Source organism: Simochromis diagramma, unplaced genomic scaffold, assembly GCF_900408965.1.
Source record: "Simochromis diagramma unplaced genomic scaffold, fSimDia1.1 OVJJ01000445.1, whole genome shotgun sequence".
NCBI classification, from domain to species: Eukaryota; Metazoa; Chordata; class Actinopteri; order Cichliformes; family Cichlidae; genus Simochromis; species Simochromis diagramma.
In genome coordinates, this window is record NW_024387269.1 from 303,263 (window position 1) to 326,242 (window position 22,980).

Genomic DNA, 22,980 nt, shown 5'->3' on the forward strand with positions numbered 1-22,980 from the left:
ATTGATGGCAAGAGGTGAAACATCTTCACAAATATAAAGAAGTCCATTTGCCCCTTTTTAAAGCTCTTAAGACCATCATCACCTGGATGACTGAGAACATAAAACCCCCATATTTTCCACTAGTGTATTGCGAAATGCAAACACATGAAAATGCAAAACATAACTATGTGGTTTTAGAATATGACACATCAAAATTCCCCATTTGCCAATTTTTCTAGTTGACGTCTTTAAACATGTCAACCAATCGTTGAGGTCCTGCTGACATAGCTCCAAGTCTCCCTCCATTAATAGTTCCCTCATTTTGTTGATGACATCATTGGCCTCTATTTCACATTCACAGTACTTCTTGAAGGACTCACAATCACCATCTCCAAGCCCATTCCTCCAAAGAGCATCCGTGGCATAACATGGGGAACACTTAATAACAAACACCCACTCCTACACCATAGGTTAGGAATTCTTCTCATATCACACCAGAGAAAGTATAATAGTGGCTGGTCTTCAGGTAGCAATCTCACCTGGTGGGATATTCCCAATATTCCTCATAGCAACAAAATCCCGCCTGAATGTCAGGAGGAACCCAGGAGAGATGCACTGAGGTTGGGTCTGGCGGTAGCAGTTCATCCAGGTTTTGGCCTTTGTATGTCAATGAACAGCTGAACACATCTTGATTTGTCTCATTATGAATCACCATATGATGAAGAATGAATCAAGACTGGAGGGTCTAACCTTCACTCACTGTAATCACCTGCCTTCTCTAGCTTCTCAGTCTCAGCTTGGTAAGCCTCAGTCTTTTCTAGATAATAATAATAATAATAATAATAATAATAATAATACATTTTATTTAAAAATAGTGCCTTTCAGAACACCCAAAGACACTGTACAGCAAATAAAACAGATATATATATATATATATATATTAGGGGTGCAACGATACACAAAATTCACGGTTCGGTTCGGTTCGATACTTTGGTGTCACGGTTCGATATTTTTTCGATACAAAAAAAATGTTCATGCCTTTTTAATTTGTCATTTATTAAAATTATAAATATATATTTTAACTCAAAAGTACAGTTTTTAAATTTAACCCTAACCCTTGTGCGCGTTTTTTATTTTGACAGCGAATGCGCACCTGCGGACCACTTATGTGCAGCCCTGGTTATTTAGCTCGTCATATTGCAGCCACAGAAATTCTTTTGTCCATGAAACCATAAAGCTGCACTTTCTTTTTGCCTTATAGTCTGATTTGTTATAACTTCTCCGTTTTGTGGTAAGCTTTTCTTTGGCTGTCACTTCTTCACCCTGACCTGTCTTATTTGGCTCAGCAGAACTGAAATGCTTTTACACGCTCACTCACATAAGCTCAGCGATTCTCTGCGCGATCAACCTCTCACATGTTTAAGCTTGCTGCAGGAGATTTCACTTGTCATGTTTGCATAGTAAGCTAACGATTAATAAGACGATGTCAGAGGAATTGGTGCACAAATTATCATCACTCACAGATCAGTGCTGTCGCTCTCTATACACAGTTCGCACGATTGCAAAGTGAAAGCAAAAAAACAAGCGGAAATTCAAACGCGACTTCAATATGTCACATATTGACAGTGGCTCACCGATGCCAATGACATAATTACCCAGCTACATTTCTGAAAGAATGCAAAAGCATTGACATATATTTTCCTTCCTACAATAGCCCGACGGGCAGGGTAGCCCGTCTGAAAAAAAATCGCTAGCCCCAGGACGTCGGGCTAGCGATTTTGCGAGCCCTGTATCTGATTGAGGAATCACATAAGAAAACATAAGCAATTTTAAACAGGTGAGTTTTGAGGGTGGACTTAAAATGAGGGAATGAAGTAATGTTTCTGAGGTCAGGGGGTAAGGAATGGCACAGTCGAGGGGCAGAGCAACTAAAAGCCCTGCCCCTCATTGTAACTGGGGGGCAGGACTAGATCTAACTAGATCTCTGCTGAGGCTCTATACCGCACAAGCTGGGAAGGACTGCTTCAGGCGGTGAAATGAGAGTGGGCGTGTTACTTGCATGTAGTTGAGTGGCAAATCTGCATACTGATGCTACTTCCACTCTAGCTGTTTGCCTCCAGCAGGTTAATGACATCTTGATCCATGGCCAGTTTAATTACCAAAGTACTGCTGCTGAGGAGATGGTGGTCACTGCTGTTTGTGGCTGCACTGTTAACATGACTTGACTCGCAATGTCTAGCCAAGCATGGTTTTCAGTGCTGCTTTGACCATGATGTTGACCTATGTATAGTTCTGCTGTCAGCTGTCTAAAATGTACACACTGATCTGACCAGTGACCAGACCAGTGTGTCTGATGTAAAATTGTGTTATTTTACTATTTGTATATTCAGTATTGGTGTTTTGGGCTACTAGTGCAGTTGTTGCCAAACGCAGTGGTCTAATTAGCTCGATCTGTTTAATCCAGTCAGGGAAATCTCATCTGCACATATGCGATTATGTCAAGCAGACCCAAAAGGACAGACAAACTCAAAACAACCCAAACTCACAATGCAGTGATGAAGGTTATTTACCGTGCAATTTGACGACACAGGAAAGTACTTATAGGCTGGTAGCACATGAGGGATCGGAGGGGAGAGGGAAAACTTGACATTTTAAATTGCTAAGTTAACAAGTGGAGTTATCGAGTGAATCAATAAATCCTACCTGTCACACTTTTTACAGCTGGCTAAGCAGGTGAACAGGTTAGTAGGCTGGTAAGTAGGCAAACTGAGGCAGGCTGGTGACACTGAGACATCCAGGTAAGGGGAACACTGGCACGTCGGAGCGGTGAAAGTGGCAGGAATCCAGCGCGGTTCTTCTGGCAGCTCTTGGCAGAAACAGCCATGTAACCTTGACAGAGGTTTCTCTGCAGGAGAGAGAGAGTCTTGGAATAGACTTGTTGCCTCTGAAAAACACAGCTGCCCCATAAACATGCCAAACTATCACCAGATGAGCCAGAGAAACCCTGGATGCCTGTCCATCCACGTATTACTAAAGAGACTGAGGAAAGTCAAAAACAAACTCTGGTCAGCCTTTATCACAACCAGTGTTTGAAAAATCAAATGCTACAAATCCGTCCCACAGATTTGTTGGTCTGAACAGCTGCATTAAGATTAAGTGAAGCTGAAGAATATTTTTCACAAGTGTGTAATGGCCTTGAGGTGTCTTTGAACTTGAGATGATCACAGAGCTCTTGGTATTTAAACCTATGGCATCAGGTAGAAGAATCTTTTCCTCAGTCTAACTCAGTCTAAAGAGTTTTGCTACAAAATTGATGTGACACAAAAGATAAATACATGTCAGTAACAGGTGATAATATTCATGTCAGTGCAGTCCCCAAAATAGTAAAAATACACATTATCTTCCAGCGATTCAGTTACAGAAACAGCACTTTTACCTTAATCTTTTTTTTTGATGTTGCTATTTTTTAATTTAAACATACAGACTGAAAATCTCGTTGGTTCAATATTCAAAAGGTTCTGTGTTAGCTACATGCTTCTCATTACTGTCAGTGTGTTTGGATGCAGGGTGTGTATGCCGTGGGGAATTTCCAGCCTAGTGAAGATTGCTCCAGGAGTACACAACCTGCCCCCATACTGAGAGAGCCACCCCTCTCCTCCTTGCCCAATGTCAGCCAGTCAGCAATTGGCAACAGCCACCAAGGTAAAGCTACGCCTGCTACTTTAAATTACAGGTTACATCATCCTGACATGTCGATTAGTAACTTTGTTTCCAGAAAGAATGTTCTTAACAACTGTTTTTGATCTGAGGGGCTCTCAGGGTTCAGCCCAGTCCTAACAAGTGTGATCCTGGGCCAGTGTGAAAATACTTATAACTCATGGAAAAGCTCACAGTATGACTTTCAAGAAGCTAGAACTTGAAAATCTTTGGCATTTTTGCTTGATTGAGATTAATTTTCTTCGTTATTTTGCTGTGATTGATAATTATAGGCAAAAGAGTTGTGTATATCCAGTGAGCATGAAAATACTGCTCTTTGTTAAAATCTTAAATGTCAGATTTTATTAAGTGGGTAATGTGATGTTTAAATGTCACACGATTCCTAAAGTTGATCAGCTGAAAGGTCTCTTGATACAACTGTTGTTGCCAAGTAGTATTCTCAAGACCACTGTAGTCAGTCGACTCCTCCGAATTTAAATATTCATCTTTTTTTAATAATTCATGTGTTGAAATATGAATCTCGAGTGCTGCCATTTATAATGACGACTGGCTAATGTAAGTGAGCTCCTAATCAGAAAGGACTGCTGTAGTTACCGACTGCACTAATTCATATTAAGTGGTATGATTTCAATTCAGTTCAGTTCAAGTCACAACAACAGTCGCCTCAGGACGCTTTATATTGTAAGGCAGGCCCGACAACAAGACAATTAAATTACCACTTTTGAGCAAGCACTTGGAGACAGTGGGAAGGAAAAACTCCCTTTTAACAGGAAGAAACCTCCGGCAGAACCAGGCTCAGGGAGGGGCGGCCTGGTTGGGGGTGATGGGAGGAAGACAGGATTAAATACACACTTTGGAAGAAAGCCAGAGATGAATAATATGTAAGGATTAAATGCAGAGTTATGTAAAAGCAGATAGTGAAGAAGAAATACTCATCATGGGAAGCTCCCAGCAGCCTTGGTCTCCCATATGGAAAAGATTTATATAAATCTTATAAAGTTTGTATCTGTCTTGTGTGAAACTTGTATGAAAAGCATACAAGAGTGAAAACAGATCTAAGATCCCTTGAAAATTATATAAATGAAACTTGTATGTTTTGGATACTTCCTAAAACAATATATGAAAGTAATGAGAAAGTGGCCACTTTCATGAGTAAATCATATAAGCCTGATATGATTCAGTATATGAAGTAGGTCATCTGATGCAAGTCTTTTATAAGTTTTTACAATTTCTTTTCCATATGGGCTATTACAAATATGAAATAAAGCACTGTGGGTGGAGGTGGATTGGAAGATGTGCAGCAACTGTGGCCACGCCCAGCCCATTATCAGCTGATCTGTTTGCACTTGAGCTCAACGTCATAAACTGTCTATGAAATATCTCCAAAAGTTGATTCTGTTCATCTGGACGCAGTGTTTTCAGTGGGAGAAACGTTTTGTCACTCGTCCAAGTGACGTCTTCAGTCTCAGCTGACTGCAGGTTTCAATCTTATAAACAGGACATTTGCATAATGACTGAAACCAGCCCAGTGAAGGAACAATGGGCTGGGAGGTCAGTTCCTTAACCTTCCCTGTCCAGGATGTGTACATGCTCATCATTGAAAGAGTGTCCACTGGCCTGTAGGTGTAAACAGAGTCCTGGCCTGACGAGGTGGCTCTCCTGTGTTGTGCCATCCTCTTCGCCAGAGGTTGTTTGGTTTCCCCGATGTATAAATCCTGGCAGTCCTCCTGCACTTAGCAGCGTACACTATGTTACTCTGTTTGTGTCGGGGACCCGATCCTTGGGGTGGACCAGTTTTTGGCGCAGCGTGTTTTGGGGTTTAAAAGCCACAGTCTAAGAAGGTTAACCTGCCACTCTTAGACTGTGAGATTTCCATCAGTAATGGGGGACATCTAAAAGTGTACCGTAAACTTACACAAACAGATCAGTATTTAAGGTTTGACTCTCATCATCCACTGGAGCATAAACTGGGTGTCATCAGGGTACTACAACATAGAGCGAACACCATCCCCACTGACACAGCAGCCAGGGAGGCAGAAGAACATCAAGAAGGCCCTGAGTAAATGTGGTTATCCCAGCTGGACTTTTGTCAAAGCTGGAAAGGCTCCAAAAGAAAGCTCCAGCTGATCCAGGAGAGAAGGACAACTGCTGCCTAAGAGAAAACCTGTAGTGATCCCGTACATGTCAGGAATATCGGAACAGCTGAGACGCATTTTCTCTAAACACCACGTCTCTGTGGCTTTTAAACCCCAAAACACTCTGTGCCAAACTGGTCCACCCCAAGGATCGGGTCCCCGACACAAACAGAGTAACATAGTGTACGCTGTTAAGTGCAGGAGGACTGCCAGGATTTATACATCGGGGAAACCAAACAACCTCTGGCTACATCACAGCAGAGCCACCTCGTCAGGCCAGGACTCTGCAGTCTGTTCACACCTACAGGCCAGTGGCCACTCTTTCAATGATGAGGATGTAACATCCTGGACAGGGAGGAACGCTGGTTTGTGGGCGGAGTCAAGGAGGCTGTTTACGTGAAAAGGGAAAGACCATCTCTGAATGGAGGAGGGGCCTAAGGGTACATCTGTCACCATCTTACAATGCTGTGATTGCAGCCATTCCCCAACTCTCTGTGAATGGGACTCATGGCCATTGATCAGTGGTTGTTGATCAATGGCCATGAGAATTTGCATGATTAAGGAACTGACCTCCCAGCCCATTGTTCCTTCAGTGGGCTGGTTTCAGTCATTATGTAAATGTACTGATTATAAGATTGAAACCTGCAGTCAGCTGAGACTGAAGACGTCACCTGATGATGACGAAACGTTTCCCACTGAAAACGTCCAGATGAACAGAATCAACTTTTGGAGATTTTCTTACCTGGATGATTGAGCGTGCATCAAGATGTCTATGAAATACTTACCTGAACACTGTGATGTCACCTGTTGGTTGGTTATGAGCGCCTATGAAGCTATGAACATTTTCATGATCTTAGCTATTTTTAAACCAGATGTCGTATCAAACTTTGAAAATGTGAGACACTCCACAATCATCGGCTCGTGATTTGTGAATGAAAAGTCAAGAACCAATAAGCATAGACGGGTTTCACCTGCTCTAAAGGGAATCTTAACTTACACACTGAACATCACTTCGTTTTCAGCATGACCTGAAACTGGCGAATGAGACCATAACCTCGACATGAAAGTGTTTAGTGTGGTCACAAACCCTGAGAGCCGGTGTTTGTTTCCCATAGAGCTGAAACAGAGGAGCTGCTGGCTATGACACACTGACACTTCTGTGGCTTCACCCTTTCTAACCTGTTATTAATGTTTGCCTTGGCTTTGTTGTCTTCTGATAGGCCACCACACACTGGGTCCCAGCCAACCAGAACCTATTATTACAAGGACTTCTTCCCACCCCTTAGTCCCAGAGCAAACAGGACCCATGCTAACGCGTAGCGCCTCCTGTCGAGAGCCGTCTATGACCAATTTGAAGAGAGCCAGTGCTGAAGTGGAGGTGATAAGTCCGTCCAGTCCGTTAGGCAACCGTGACAACATGATGACCTTCAGCAGCAGCACACTGCCAAGGTAGCTGTTTTTTAATGAGTCCATAGTCATGGTTTCACTTTGGAATATCTAGTTTTTTATTGTTTTAGTTGAAAAGATATCATGTTTATTTTATCCATTTTTTTCAAGTAAAATTGTCTGTTTTAGAGATTCTGGAAAGTAAGGAGTTGCAGACCAAGACAAGCTGTCTGCAGGGTCCATGATCTTTGGATCGTTATAAACCGTGGAATAATGGCAATGATTGGGAAACCTGATGTAGTTTCATGTTGAGGGAGTGTTGATGGGCAATATGAGGCTGATGGGTCATTTCACCACCTCGACAACGTTCGGGGGGGTGGGTGTCATGGACACCTACGTTTGTGAGCGTAGGTGTCCATGACTTCAACGTCACAGGTCACGTTTCCTGGAATTCTTGTCAATGTGATAACTTGAAAACAAGAACACGTAGCAAATTGATACCATGTTGTCTAGAAGGCTGAGGGAAGCACTGGTGGTCGCCAGTATTTTTGAATCTTCCACTTTATACAATCATGTGCCAGGTGGAGGTTTTTAATAAGTAAAGTAAAATGTTATTTATATAGCACCTTTCAAGATAAAATCACAAAGTGCTTTACAGAGGCAGAAAACAGACATTAAAATCTAAAACAAAACAAAATCAACCAAAAGCGAGTTTAAACAGATACGTTTTTAACTGCTTTTTAAAAGACACGACTGAGTCCACAGATCTCAAACTCAAAGGGAGCGAGCTCCAGAGTCTGGGAGCCGCTGACGCTCTGTCACCTTTTGTTTTTAACCTTGTATGCTGGACAACCAGCAACCCTGGTTACAAGACCTCAGGGACCTGCTGGGGTGATAAGAAAGAAGAAGATCACTGATGTACGTTGGAGCTACAAAAATACTTGTGTTTGGGTCCATTTGAAGTTCAACGACTCTGATACTCAGAGAACGGCTGAGTGTCGTTTCCAGGTCCTGAATGTTCAGAGGAAAAATGCAGAGTGGAAAGCTCTCATGACTTAATGTAGGTCATTTATTCTGGCAACAGGATTTATATTAACTTTCTAATAAACTCTGCAAGTATTCTGAACACATGTTTAATGCTGCTTTACAATTTGAAGATAGAGTATCATATACTGTTTAATGGTCTCGGTAGGCTACCTGGAAGATCATCGTTTTTCCCAAGCAAACAGTGGGAGGTTTGGGGAAGAACAAACATGGAAGCACTGCAACACCAGTTCTTTGTATTCAGCCCTCGTACATCAGTAATAATAGCCTGTTTTTCCATTCACACACTGCAGCTAGAGAGATGTGTTCAGAGAGATCTGTCTGATCTGTAGATGTGAGAAACCCAAATATCAAGTCGTTCATCCGGGTAACACTGAGTCTAGAAGTAGGTGAACAGAATGGAAAATGTAAGTAAAAAACTGAATGCCAGTTTAATGCTGCCATTACTCTTTGCCTTTTCTGGATGTAGCGTTGGCGGTGGCTGTTAACAGGTTAACTGTGATGGAGCGGGACCTCTGCAGGGACGCCGTTGGCCGTAGAATAACAGAACTGCAGCGTGCAGTCATTGGCATTCGCTGAGCATATGAACAGACTAGATTATGCTGTAGGAGTAAAACAGTAAGTTCTTGTTGTGTTTATAAGAGAGGACAAAGTGTGTTTTATGTGCAGATGAGTGAACAGTTCTTTCAGCCGTCGTCTTTATTAAGCAGTCTTAGCTCACAGAGTCCGCCGCCACCGAGTACACATTGAGACGTGAAATACCAGTACATACATACATGTGTGTGTACACTTTTTGTTTGTTATTGTGTGAATGCATGTAGTTGGAATATTATTGGAAGTTTGGAAATACATTTGTATATTATTTTTTCTTTAATTTCCACAGTTGGCCTTGAGTGCCTTTGTTCCCACGGGCAGTGTGCAATGACAGAAACAGCAAAGGGATTTCAGAGGTGACAAAATTGTCTGTTGATGTGAGGAAGGAGCCTCACAGTTCGTGTGGTGACACTGAGAACAACTGGTTTGGAAACGACTTGGACAGAACCACTGTGGAGCAGGGACGATGATGCAAAACGGCTCTCTGATGGGGCGGTGTAGCTGTTTCACTTTATAGGTTTATACATGTACAAACAAGTATTTGAGTAACGTACTAATAGATGACGTCCCCAAGGTAACAAGAACAAACAAAACCAGGATCTAATGTTTGTGTCTGTAAAAACAAAGATCCCCTGAGGCACAGAATGTTTAAAGACAGACGGCTCAATGTGAAGCATCTTACAGGAAAAAACACAAAAAGGCCATTTTTAGCCTTTATTGGACAGACAGTGTAGATGGATAGGGAGACAGACTCAAACCCAACAGTGTTAGCAGAACAGTCCAAAGCAGCGCCTGAGTAGAGGTGGGAGATAACAAAGTACAAATACTTTGTTGCTGTACTTAAGTAGAATTGTCAGGTACATGTACTGGAGTATATATTTTTCTGCAAACGTTACTTTTACTCCCTATATTTAGGCAAAAATCTGTACTTTCCTTACATTTCTACACAGGCTTGTTGTGCAGTCTGTCATGATTAGGCTGTGTGGTAGGCAGGAGAGGACCCAAACGCAAAACTCACGGGGACGCGGGGAATAAACTCAGGAAGCACAGCTTTATTGCTGGAAAGACAGATCACGAGTAATACAAAACAAAACGGGAAAAACTAAATATAAAGCTCACCAGGAAACACAGGGAGAGTCACACACAGCATGAGGGAGAACGCGACACTGTGCATTTATGTCCACGTCTCCCTCGGCTCAGAGGGGAAACGAGGGAAGTGGGAGCACATCTGGAACACAGCTGACACAGATAATCGTAACGAGACAGGGCAGGAGTGAACACAACATGACGCACACTGACGAGAGACTGTCAAAGTAAAACAGGAAGTGCACAGAGGTTCAGACAGGAGGAGAGAGCACGGACATAACGGGCTGGGGAATAAAACACAAGGAGGGGAACAAGGGTTCACAGATACACAGAGGGGCACACAGGGGGGAACCAAATAAGGAACATCTTAACAGAACCTAGGAACCAAGGCATGAATAAAGAACAAAATACAAAACACACGAAAACTAAGAATACTGGGCCAACATGGCCCAGGACCACGACAGTATCGCTTGCAGGGTTGATCTTCGGGGTTAAGGTGGTGCAGAAGGAGAAGCTGTGGCCTCGCACTTCAGACGAGTGTGTTATCTACTTCCTGAGCTAACTTCATTTAAAATGCTTTCGCTGAAAGCAGTCACAGAACAATTTGATGCCCTGCTCCTTTTTTGACGGCAACACTTGCTTGCTGCACAACAAAAAATAATTTGATTCTTTATGACTGCCATTTTTTCCTACTGACCTCAGAACAGCAAAAAGGCAGTCAAAACGCAGCAGAAGCACTGAGCCCCAGAAACAGAGCTGGTAAGAGTCACAGAGCTCCACAGAAACACAAGAGCCACATGTGCAACATGAAGAACAGCTGCATGCAGGCCACGGACCTCTGCATGCTCCCTGTTATGTGGCTCACGCTGCTGTTCTCCTCTCTGGATGTTCTGTCAGATACAGTGGAACCAGTAACCTCAGCATCCAGTACATCCAGTCCCCAGGTTTCTGTCCTACGAGTATCCATACAGTGCTGAATTATTATTTTTTTGGTGGGGGTTGTTTCAAATTAAATTGTGATGCTGTGTTATATTAGAAATGTCCAGACTTTAAACAACACCATAACATGTTTGGAAATGTTCATGGGCACAAAGATAACAGAAGGCTGCTCTACCAGAACGCTAACTGGTCGTTTGTGCTTTCAGTTTATGAATTTGACAGAACAATTATATTTACCAAAATCAATTAGTCATTTGTGAAGATCAAGCAAAGAAGATCAAGAGCTCAGTGCTGTCACTCTTTTCTTTCTTCTCATAGTGTCTTTATCTTTCTTTTCAGATCCCACGGAGGTTCCTCGCTGGAGGAAGGTCGTATTCCACGGCGTCACGCTTCCATCCACGCCTCGATGGACTCAACCCGGTCCAAACAGCTGCTCAGCCAATGGAAGAACAAGAACGACAACAGGAAGCTGTCTCTGCAGGTGATAGACGGTATCAGGCCAGCCTCCTCTTCGTCTCCTCAGAGGAACATGGAGCTGCGCTGCTCCTCTGAGCCGTCTGCCATGGGTCTGGAGGTGGAGCTCCGCAGTGGAACCCACCTGCCTATAGCCACAGGCCAGGAAGCTGAGCTGCGTGCTGGGGCGCACATCCCAGTTCAGTACATGAAACTAGCAGCTAGCTCTGTTCCTATGGCCAATCATAATCATCTGTCCCATAATGGGAGCACTGCAGTGACTGGTGGGGCCAGAGTATCTATCCAGTCCCGACCTGGATCCTCTCAGCTAGTTCATATCCCAGAGGAGGAAAATCCCACCAGCAAGGATCAGGAGAGTGAATCCGAGGACAGCATCATGGACGGGGGTGGGTCAGTGAGAGAAAAGTGGCTGAGAGTGACGGAGAAGACCACCATCCCTTGCAGGCCTCTCAGTGCTGGAGGACAGCCACGTCTCATGCAGGTTTGTAACTTCTTTGACTTCTTTCTTTAAACGTCAGAACCAGGACAGTGACGTGTAGCAGGGTAGAGCTGCATTAGTCCAGGCAGGAGATCACAAGCACCACAGACGCCTTCCTACAGGAATCTACAGGGACTCATTTGAACAGCAGTATGGTTGCTGTTGACTGACAGCTCTTAATGCCATCCTTTACTTGTAATATACGTTTGTCCAGGCTTCAGTTGATGTTACCTGGCAGGATACAGTGTGTGCTTCCTCCTCAGACCACAAGGGGAACGTTTGTCTGTTACAGTCTTCCAAACCATCAACGTGTCTTTTAGACCCCATTCCTACAAAACTGCTCAAAGAAGTCCTGCCATTAATTAATGCTTCGATCTTAAATATGATCAACTATCTCTAATAATCAGCTATGTACCACAGGCCTTCAAGCTAGCTGTAGTTAAACCTTTACTCAAAAAGCATCTCTAGACCCAGCAGTCTTAGCTAATTATAGGCCAATCTCCAACCTTCCTTTCATATCAAACATCCTTGAAAGAGTAGTTGTCAAACAGCTAACAGATCATCTGCAGAGGAATGGCTTATTTGAAGAGTTTCAGTCAGGTTTCAGAGCTCATCACAGCACAGAAACAGCTTTAGTGAAGGTTACAAATGATCTTCTTATGGCCTCTGACAGTGGACTCATCTCTGTGCTTGTCCTGCTAGACCTCAGTGCAGCGTTCGATACTGTCGACCATAATATCCTATTAGAGCGATTAGAACATGCTGTAGGTGTTACAGGTACTGCACTGCAGTGGTTTGTATCATATCTATCTAATAGACTCCAGTTTGTGCATGTAAATGGAGAGTCCTCTTCACACACTGAGGTTAATTATGGAGTTCCACAGGGTTCAGTGCTAGGACCAATTCTGTTTACATTATACATGCTTCCCTTAGGCAGCATCATTAGAAGACATAGCATACATTTTCACTGCTATGCTGATGACACCCAGCTCTATCTGTCCATGAAGCCAGATAACACACACCAATTAGTTAAACTGCAGGAATGTCTTAAAGACATAAAGACCTGGATGGCCGCTAACTTTCTGCTTCTTCATTCAGATCAAACTGAGGTTATTGTACTCGGCCCTGAAAATCTTAGAAATATGGTATCTAAGCAGATTCTTACTCTGGATGGCATTACCTTGGCCTCCAGTAACACTGTGAGGAACCTTGGAGTCATTTTTGACCAGGACATGTCCTTCAACGCACATATTAAGCAAATATGTAAGACTGCTTTCTTCGGTTGTGTTTACAAGATCAAATTATCTGATCTTTCTTTTTTTGTTCTCCAAAGTCTTGGCACCCATCCATCCATCCATCCATCTATTTTCTTCTGCTTATCCGAACCAGGTCATGGGCAGCTTAACCCAGAAAACCCTCTGCTCCCCAGCCATCACATTCAGTATATCTGGGAGAACACTGGGGTGTTCCCAGGCCAGCAGAGTGATATGATCTCTCCATTGTGTCTATCCTGGGGCCTCGTGGAGACATGCCAAGAACACCTTAGCCAGAGGTCACCCAGAAGGCATCCTAGTCAGATGCTCAAACCAACTCTGGCTCCTTTTGATGTGGAGGAGTAGTGGCTCAGATCAAACTGAGGTTATTGTACTTGGCCCTGAAAAGCCTAGAAATATGGTATCTAAGCAGATTCTTACTCTGGATGGCATTACCTTGGCCTCCAGTAACGCTGTGAGGAACCTTGGAGTCATTTTTGACCAGGACATGTCCTTCAACGCACATATTAAACAAATATGTAAGACTGCTTTCTTCCATTTGTGCAACATCTCTAAAGTTAGAAATATCCTGTCTCAGAGTGACGCTGAAAAACTAGTTCATGCATTTATTACTACCAGGCTGGACGACTGCAATTCATTATTATCAGGATGTCCAAAAAACTCCCTGAAAAGCCTTCAGCTGATCCAAAATGCTGCAGCAAGAGTCCTGACAGGGACTAGAAAGAGAGAGCAGATTTCTCCTGTTTTGGCTTCCTGTTAAATCCAGAATTCAAAATCCTGCTCCTCACATACAAGGTCTTAAATAATCAGGCCCCATCTTATCTTAATGACCTTGTAGTACCATATCACCCTATTAGAGCACTTCGCTCTCGCTCTGCAGGCCTACTTGTTGTTCCTAGAGTATTTAAAGTAGAATGGGAGGCAGAGCCTTCAGTTTTCAGGCCCCTCTTCTGTGGAACCAGCTTCCAGTTTGGATTCAGGAGACAGACACTATCTCTACTTTCAAGATTAGGCTTCAAACTTTCCTTTTTGCTAAAGCATATAGTTAGGGCTGGACCAGGTGACCCTGAATCCTCCCTTAGTTATGCTGCAATAGACATAGGCTGCCGGGGGATTCCCATGATGCACTGGGTGTTTCTTCTTCACTCACTATGTGTTAATAGACCTCTCTGCACTGAATCATATCTGTTATTAACCTCTGTCTCTCTTCCACAGCATGTCTTTATCCTGTCTTCCTTCTCTCTCCCCAACCGGTCACAGCAGATGGCCCCGCCCCTCCCTGAGCCTGGTTCTGCTGGAGGTTTCTTCCTGTTAAAAGGGAGTTTTTCCTTCCCACTGTCGCCAAAGTGCTTGTTCATAGGGGGTCATATGATTGTTGGCTTTTCTCTGTATCTACTGTACAATATGAAGCGCCTTGAGGCGACTTTAGTTGTGATTTGGCGCTATATAAATAAAATTGAATTGAATCTTCTGCAGATGATGCCTGGGGTGCCCTGAACCAGCCCCCATCCTGTATTATTGGCACACTTATTGTCTGGAGGCACACAGAGCTTCTCTGTGGAGAGCACAGAGAGTCGGTCACCTTTTCACCGTGTGCTTGCTCCAAGGGGAACTTTCTGTACACTGTAAGGTCTTCACTAAGGTTGGGCGACCGGACGAATACAGTGGGGCAAAAAAGTATTTAGTCAGCCACCGATTGTGCAAGTTCCCCCACTTAAAATGATGACAGAGGTCAGTAATTTGCACCAGAGGTACACTTCAACTGTGAGAGACAGAATGTGAAAAAAAAATCCATGAATTCACATGGTAGGATTTGTACAGAATTTATTCGTAAGTCAGGGTGGAAAATAAGTATTTGGTCAATAACAAAAATACAATTCAATACTTTGTAACATAACCTTTGTTGGCAATAACAGAGGTCAAACGTTTACTATAGGTCTTTACCAGGTTTGCACACACAGTAGCTGGTATTTTGGCCCATTCCTCCATGCAGATCTTCTCGAGAGCAGTGATGTTTTGGGGCTGTCGCCGAGCAACACGGACTTTCAACTCCCGCCACAGATTTTCTATGGGGTTGAGGTCTGGAGACTGGCTAGGCCACTCCAGGACTTCCAAATGCTTCTTACGGAGCCACTCCTTTGTTGCCCGGGCGGTGTGTTTTGGATCATTGTCATGTTGGAAGACCCAGCCTCGTTTCATCTTCAACGTTCTCACTGATGGAAGGAGGTTTTGGCTCAAAATCTCACGATACATGGCCCCATTCATTCTGTCCTTAACACGGATCAGTCGTCCTGTCCCCTTGGCAGAAAAACAGCCCCATAGCATGATGTTTCCACCCCCCATGCTTCACAGTAGGTATGGTGTTCTTGGGATGCAACTCAGTATTCTTCTTCCTCCAAACACGACGAGTTGAGTTTATACCAGAAAGTTCTACTTTGGTTTCATCTGACCACATGACATTCTCCCAATCCTCTGCTGTATCATCCATGTGCTCTCTGGCAAACTTCAGACGGGCCTGGACATGCACTGGCTTCAGCAGCGGAACACGTCTGGCACTGCGGGATTTGATTCCCTGCCGTTGTAGTGTGTTACTGATGGTGACCTTTGTTACTTTGGTCCCAGCTCTCTGCAGGTCATTCACCAGGTCCCCCCGTGTGGTTCTGGGATCTTTGCTCACCGTTCTCATGATCATTTTGACCCCACGGGATGAGATCTTGCGTGGAGCCCCAGATCGAGGGAGATTATCAGTGGTCTTGTATGTCTTCCATTTTCTGATGATTGCTCCCACAGTTGATTTTTTTCACACCAAGCTGCTTGCCTATTGTAGATTCACTCTTCCCAGTCTGGTGCAGGTCTACAATACTTTTCCTGGTGTCCTTCGAAAGCTCTTTGGTCTTGGCCATGGCGGCGTTTGGAGTCTGACTGTTTGAGGCTGTGGACAGGTGTCTTTTATACAGATGATGAGTTCAAACAGGTGCCATTCATACAGGTAACGAGTGGGGGACAGAAAAGCTTCTTACAGAAGACGTTACAGGTCTGTGAGAGCCAGAGATTTTCCTTGTTTGAGGTGACCAAATACTTATTTTCCACCCTAATTTACGAATAAATTCTTTACAAATCCTACCATGTGAATTCATGGATTTTTTTTTCACATTCTGTCTCTCACAGTTGAAGTGTACCTCTGGTGCAAATTACTGACCTTTGTCATCATTTTAAGTGGGGGAACTTGCACAATCGGTGGCTGACTAAATACTTTTTTGCCCCACTGTATATCGACAACAGGCTGAGCCTTTCACCAATTGGTTTTACAAGAGCGATTTATTTATTTATTTGTCCATGAGTAAGTTTGCTAATAATGTTGGTTGAAGCCAAGAGAAGCAGTCAACAGAAAATATAATAGCGCTGTTTTAACAGCGCCCTCCTCAGGCTGCGTCCAAATGCAGCGATTGAAAGAACGGCAGCAGCCTGCGTTCAGAAAAAACAAAATCATTTGATTGAAATCAAAAACCCAATAATGAGGACAAACTGGCTTCTTTTTCCACTATAACCCTGTTTATCTGTCTTACACACTCAAACAACAAATACAAAATTAAACAAAAAGTATCACACTCCACATATTCACAGTCAGCATGCAGTACTCTGCATTTATTGGTTTCTTTGTGCTTGTGTGTTTGAATAACATTTGTGCTACATTCGAATGAATGATAACTACGACAACATGAGAAGATATAAAGAGAGTTCCATCAAAAACACTGGTCGTCATCTTTGACCAAACATCAGAACACAGTTAATGTAGTTTCTTGTTTTCCAATAATCTTTAAACCTTCAGTTTGACACAATCCTGAGTTGTCTCATAAGGGAAACAAAAAGCTTCAGTTTGTAAAGCTGTCACATGGATTCCTCTTGGTTTAAAAATAAAAAAGTAACAGTGCTTTATTACAGTGCTGGTGTGTTGCATCATGAGAGCCGCGGCTGCTGAGAAGCTGACACGGTCGTGCTTCTTAGACCCAAAAACAGTTACCTGTTTTCCAAGTGTGGAGAAGTTCACGTTACACTGCCTGTCTCTTATTTTCCAGGTCATAGCCTTATCTAAACAACAGGGTCTGCTTCACTCTCCTCGGTCAGAGGACGGTGGCAGCACTGTCAGTTGCACCGGATCCATTCGGTACCGAGCCCTGACAGACCAGGATCCATCTCCACCCGCTTCCACCACTGGAGCCGTGGGAGGAGGTCTGTACTTCTAATAGTGCAGATTCAGCCGACTGCTCATCAGTGAAACACAATGACTCGTAAATCATCCAGGCTCTACTTTTAATTGAAAACAGTACAAGACAACATGTGACACTGAAACATTTTAAATGTAAACTCATTTGGATTTTTATCCCAGCAGCAGCTTTAAAAAACCTTTCCCTGCTTCCTTTAACCTCCCCAGGTCCTAGTTTGGAGACGCTGTGTGCAGTTTGGACCGTTTTTGATTTGATATTTAAAGTGTTTGGCTCTTAAAAGCCTCTAAATGAAATCCCACAATGCATTTTGGGATTTGAGGTTTTTTTGCTAAAAGAGTTTCCATTTGGCTCCAACCAAATTTAAAAGAAACAGGACATGTTTAGAGTGCTGATGAACCAAATCCTCAAGCTAGATGGGTTAAAGAGCAAAGGAAGAGAAGGTGATATTTATAAAAAATAAAATAAACAAGCTACAAAAAGAATAACACAGAATTAAGTACAGTATAATAATGATAAGCAGACTAAAACTGTGTGTAGTGCCCTGGCTCTGACCCTAACTGTGTAATGGCGTGACTTTAGGATCTGAATCCATGAATATGACAAGACTTCTTCGGTTGGCTGGTTTGAGACTCACTTTGTTAGTTGGGGTGGGTTTAAAAATTAATTTAATCAAACGTGAAGCATAGTTTGGATCTTTTTTTGTTGCTGATTCAGTGAATTTTGGTCAGAGTGACGAAACCTGCAGCATCAGAGTCTGTGAGCTGTCGGCTTCCAGCACCGACGGCGTGTCCGTGTTCGTGCCGTCGCTCTTTGTGTTCACATCTTTCTGCAGACTCCGTTTACCTGCTCGTTAATCGTTTGGTGTTTTAGCTCTTTGGTGGTTGTTCACATAGTTTTGTGAGCTTTACACTGAAATCCTGCTGTTTCTGGCAAAATACATTTATATTGTAGCATATATTTATATTGGATTTTTACATGAATTAAAAATCGATATCGCATTATTCAAACTCAAATCAATTTGAATCGGAAATTGTTTTGTTTTTAAACCCACTCCTGGAAATCAGTGACCATAGCCAGCCCTGTTGTTAGTAACTGGAGCTGGAACAAATGTGTAGTTCTCAGAATTGTTTCTTATTTCTCCGTCTAACAAAAGGAAACTTTGACACATCCCATCATTGGGCTGGTGCATCCCTGTGAGCACCTACAGTAACACATTTTGCTGTTCATACTTTTCTGGCTCGTATTTACATGCTTGTTGATGATTCAGTTCGCTGAATACTTGCTTGCTCTTCTAGGGGGAGGTTTGGAGAGAACTGGGAGTATCGTTCGTGTTGAAGCCCACCCAGAGTCCAGATCAAACAAACCAATAGTGAAACCTCCGAGCACTGATGGAAGCGGCTCCTGGCGATGGAGACCACCAGAACAAAGAGCTTCCCTTCGGCAGTCGGCTTTCAACCTCAATGACCTGAACAGACACACGGACAGCTGCGATTCGCTGAAGGACGGTGGATCGGTGGATGGGAGGAGGAGTGTCATGGGGACAGAAACAGAGAGCGATGGGGGTGGGGACGCAGGGGGCAGTGGAATGGGAGGAGGAGGAGGTGTCTACACCAGCCATCCACATGTTGTGCACCCGTTACATCCCTTACATCCAAATAATCCCAACAACTACCAGCACCTCAGTTTTAATCCTAACAATTCCAATAATCCCAGTTTTAACAACGCTCACGCTAACTTTAATCCTCCTTCTAACAACTCGAACATGCCGTTCACACCCACTGCCACCTTTGCTCCTCCCTTCCACCCCCACCCTCAAGCAGTCACCACTATCAGGGTTACACCAGTGGAGGCGACAGCTGCCAGCAGTGACGGCGGCTCGGACTGCCAGTCGGTTGCCTCATCCAGTCGTGAATCCACCTTGAGAAGGAAGAGCAGCAGCAACATGGTCCACGTCCAGGATCGAGGGCCAACCCCTGAATTCCACAACAACCACCGCCTTTGTGATGACGGCAACCGCCTTGACAACGAAAGCAGCAACCGCTTTCACGAAAACCTGCGAAGCTTTCAAGAGAACCCCGTTCACCCCAACCACCCCAACAGGCAGCTGCAGGGAGTGTTTGGGCGTCCAAGCCCCACCCCTCCCCCTACTTTACCCCGCCCAATCCTGACTCACACTCCCCCGCCTACTTTTGGGCTGGCCTATAAAGAATAGCATGTTCAGTTTGAGTTATCCATCTATAACTACAATTATAAAAACAAGTAAACCATTCTAGACCAATGGGACATTTCTGGAGATGATGTGAACAGTCTGCTTACCACCTGCAGCCAATAGGAGATGGTAAAAGACATTCACACGTTCTCAAATGACCAATCAGGCTACAGTAGATGGCCACTTTTGTCCAGCTTATTAAATTCTGTTAGCAGTAGGTTAGAGATCGACTTGGGTTCACAGGCCATAGACGTCGAGTCATGCCTGCTCCCAGTTTGCTCCTGGCCAACATACAAGGAGTCGGTTGGACTGAGTTTGAGTCAACATTTCTTCTTATTTTACTACATATTTACATATTTTTATCACGTATCGCTGTACAAGCCGGACATTTCTTTTGTAAATCTGATAAGTTGAGTGCACTTGCTTCGTAGGCACAAAGATAAGAGGCTTAAATAAACTGCTGGTCTACGCTGGTATTATTACCCTGCCAGTGAGGACAGTTCACACTAATGACTCGCTTTTCTCTGGCTGCAAAGCTCAGCTAAAACAGGGGTGACATTTCTACACATCCACGTTTTTGTCACACACAGGTAACATCGAACATCGTAACCACATGCCCTTAGATGGAAATTTGTATTCAAAGCCTATAACTGTGATTGTGTTTGTACATAAGAGTGTGGGCAGCCACAGGGGAAATTAAATCCACAGTCTTAATTATGTCTGGACTGCAACGAGTCCCTTCTGGGTAATAACAATATATCTTATTTGATGGTGGTATTGTGTTTGTGTTGAATAAGAACAATATCAAGGGGCATATATGGTGTTTAGATACTAAAACAAGCACTTTTTTTCATGCTGTGTTTTATTGGTGCGCAGTGTATAAATGATTCTTACTGTGTGGTAGTTGTACTGACACACGCAGCATCGCCTGCACAAAGGAAGTTCATTCGTTTCCTGTTCTTTAGTTTGATTTCCCAGCTTTATGACTTGGTATTACAGCCACTCTAAGGACGAAACATGGAGTCATTACAGAATAAAGTTGGAACGGTTATGAGATAAAGTTTTATAAGAAAATGTTTTATGATGAAAAAGATAATAATTATACCCGCACGCTGAAGTAACAGTGAGGATTTGTACTTTAAAGTGAAGAACGAGTAAATATAAGTGAAATGCCACTTTGTTCCGTTTTCAAAGGAAATCAGAATATTTTGAGAGAAAAAGACTAAAAAAGTGTACAGTATAATTAAAATGTAATTATCATAATTCAAATAACATTTTCAGGAAAAGGTCAAACTATTAAAATAATCAAATGTAATTTTATTATATATGTTATTTTCAAAACATATAAATGATAAAAGATAAAATATTTCCATTAATAATACTTTATTATTTTACAAATAAATCACCCATTATCGAAGATTTAAAAAAAACGTTGGGAATAAACCAGAGAAAGGTTTTAAAAATTCTTTTTTTAACACTTCCCTGCTCTCTGTTCACATATTTATTATTTATTTTTTATAATGTTTCGCAGTTGTGGAAATATGAAATGAAAACTTTGTTTTTATCTCATACTCTCAAATACTTTAATATTTGCATGTGTGGGTGAATTCATAGAGTATAGACAGTATTATGATTATTATTACTTTTTTCACTCAGTCATTGATGTCAGTGGAAAAAAATGTTTTTGTTGTTGTTGTTTTCTTTTTAAATGTATAGATTGCCAGTTAGAAGAATATTTAATAGACATTTTCTTAACCCAGTGTTTACATTGTTCAATAAACTTTGTGCCCAAGTGCCATCAAAGAAAAGTCCTGTAGCTGTAGGTGAGTCACATAGATACCACGTGTTTGTGCAGGACTCTACTTTGTTTATCTTGATGAGAATCTGCCTAGAAACAGCAAAGTGACGTTGGGATTGTGAAAAGATTCAGAAAGCACCAACATGTGCGGTGGGTGATTTCCAGCTGCTGTGCTGTGTAGATATCTATATACTTTCTGTACGTGTTTGCTTGTGCTCCAGCATTTCTTTGCTTATTGCAGCTGTCAGTGCAGTGAATGATAACGTTTGATGCTACTGGAAAGACTGGGCCTGTCGAGCTGTTTTTAAATGGTCAAGCGAGCTTTAGTAATTTAGTAAATTTCAAAACAAAAGTTGACATAAATCGCTTTCAGTCAAAGATCTGTGACATGCTAACCACATAAGCACAATGGAAATCAGTGCAAGGCGAACTAAGGAGGAAGTAGAGGAGCTTGATAGGAATCACGAGGGAACCTCAGAAGATTATGGCAGAGGACTAATATGAAAGATACTTTTAGTTGTTACCCAACCAACAGACAACTTGAATGTACCCTGATCAAGAAGCACCAGTTTGATGGTTTCCCGGCCGCTGAAGTCATTTTTGTGTTTCGGTTGTTTGTTCGAATTCTTTTCAGCTGGTTTTTTGTTGTTTTTGTTTTTTCGAGACCAGCTAAAGATGTTGTGTAAATTTGAAATGGTGTGTAAGTTGTGGAGGCTTCTAGCATCATCACATTAAAGAGACACTTGTTAACAAATGCATGTTTATTTGGGCCAATTGAAATATCAGAAGTGAAAGATATTTCTGAACTCAGTGAATGATGCAGCTATAAAAGACTGCGTGCTGACTGACGGACGCATCACTGTCCTCGTCTCTGGATCGCCAATAAAAACACAAATATATTCTGATTCCCTGGAGTTAGGGTTAGAGTTGTCCCTGAGAATGCCTTCGACTGCAGTTACTATCAGTTCTTTGATCTTCTGGTAATCGTTTTGTCTCTTTGCTATGAAAGATTTAATCTGGTAGGTATTTCCCACTAACTGAGCCCTGCAGTTCATTTCAGCAGTGGAAGTTAACTAAGTTTCTCGGTAAGCAGCAGTTGGTGAGCAGTGTATGCATGTGTTTTTAGCTCGGAAGGTTTGGTGAACTTTGTAAGGCTTAAAAAAATTCAGTTTTTTCTACTGCTTTACAAGTTTACAGGTAACTTTGTCCTGTTAATGGGAGAATGCAGAGTGGACGTACACGTATGAAACTGCAGCCAGAACACGTGTAGAATTGTTCCGACATGTTTGTGGTTCGTGCTCTGCAGGTGATTCCAGTTCAGCTGCGTTTGACACGAATGCTGTGAGCGGTATGAGACAATGTTGATCTCTGTGTACAGGCCTGGAAAGAGAACAGTTTAAAGTGAGAGCAGGTGGAGAATCATTTTGACTCGCCAAAAACCCAAAAGCCCAAATATTTCAAAGTGAACGTTTGCATTCTAAACATTTTATACTTGTGTGTCGCTTGGATGGAGTGAAACAGGCTGTGATAGTTGTGGAACAGAAAAATTGGTTTATGATTTGTGCTTGAAGAACAATTTGGAGTTTTATTAAGCTCTGGCAGGGACGTCATTCTGCATCTTAACATTCATAACTTGTGACT

At 42.7% G+C, this 22,980-nt stretch overlaps 1 protein-coding gene across 2 annotated transcripts in view; it reads left to right on the plus strand.

Annotated features, from left to right (window-relative positions):
• The window catches only part of LOC120715538 (2-lysophosphatidate phosphatase PLPPR4-like), a 45,633-nt gene extending 24,811 nt beyond the window's left edge, over positions 1 to 20,822 (plus strand). For both annotated transcript variants that reach the window (XM_040002549.1, XM_040002550.1), the window contains 5 exons: positions 3,546 to 3,681; positions 7,052 to 7,280; positions 11,220 to 11,835; positions 17,183 to 17,336; positions 18,628 to 20,822. In XM_040002549.1, coding sequence (XP_039858483.1) covers positions 3,546 to 3,681; positions 7,052 to 7,280; positions 11,220 to 11,835; positions 17,183 to 17,336; positions 18,628 to 19,544 — 2,052 coding nt within the window. In that variant the 3' untranslated portion in view covers positions 19,545 to 20,822. The remainder of the gene's footprint in view (positions 1 to 3,545; positions 3,682 to 7,051; positions 7,281 to 11,219; positions 11,836 to 17,182; positions 17,337 to 18,627) is intronic.
• The last annotated feature ends 2,158 nt before the right edge of the window (positions 20,823 to 22,980 follow it).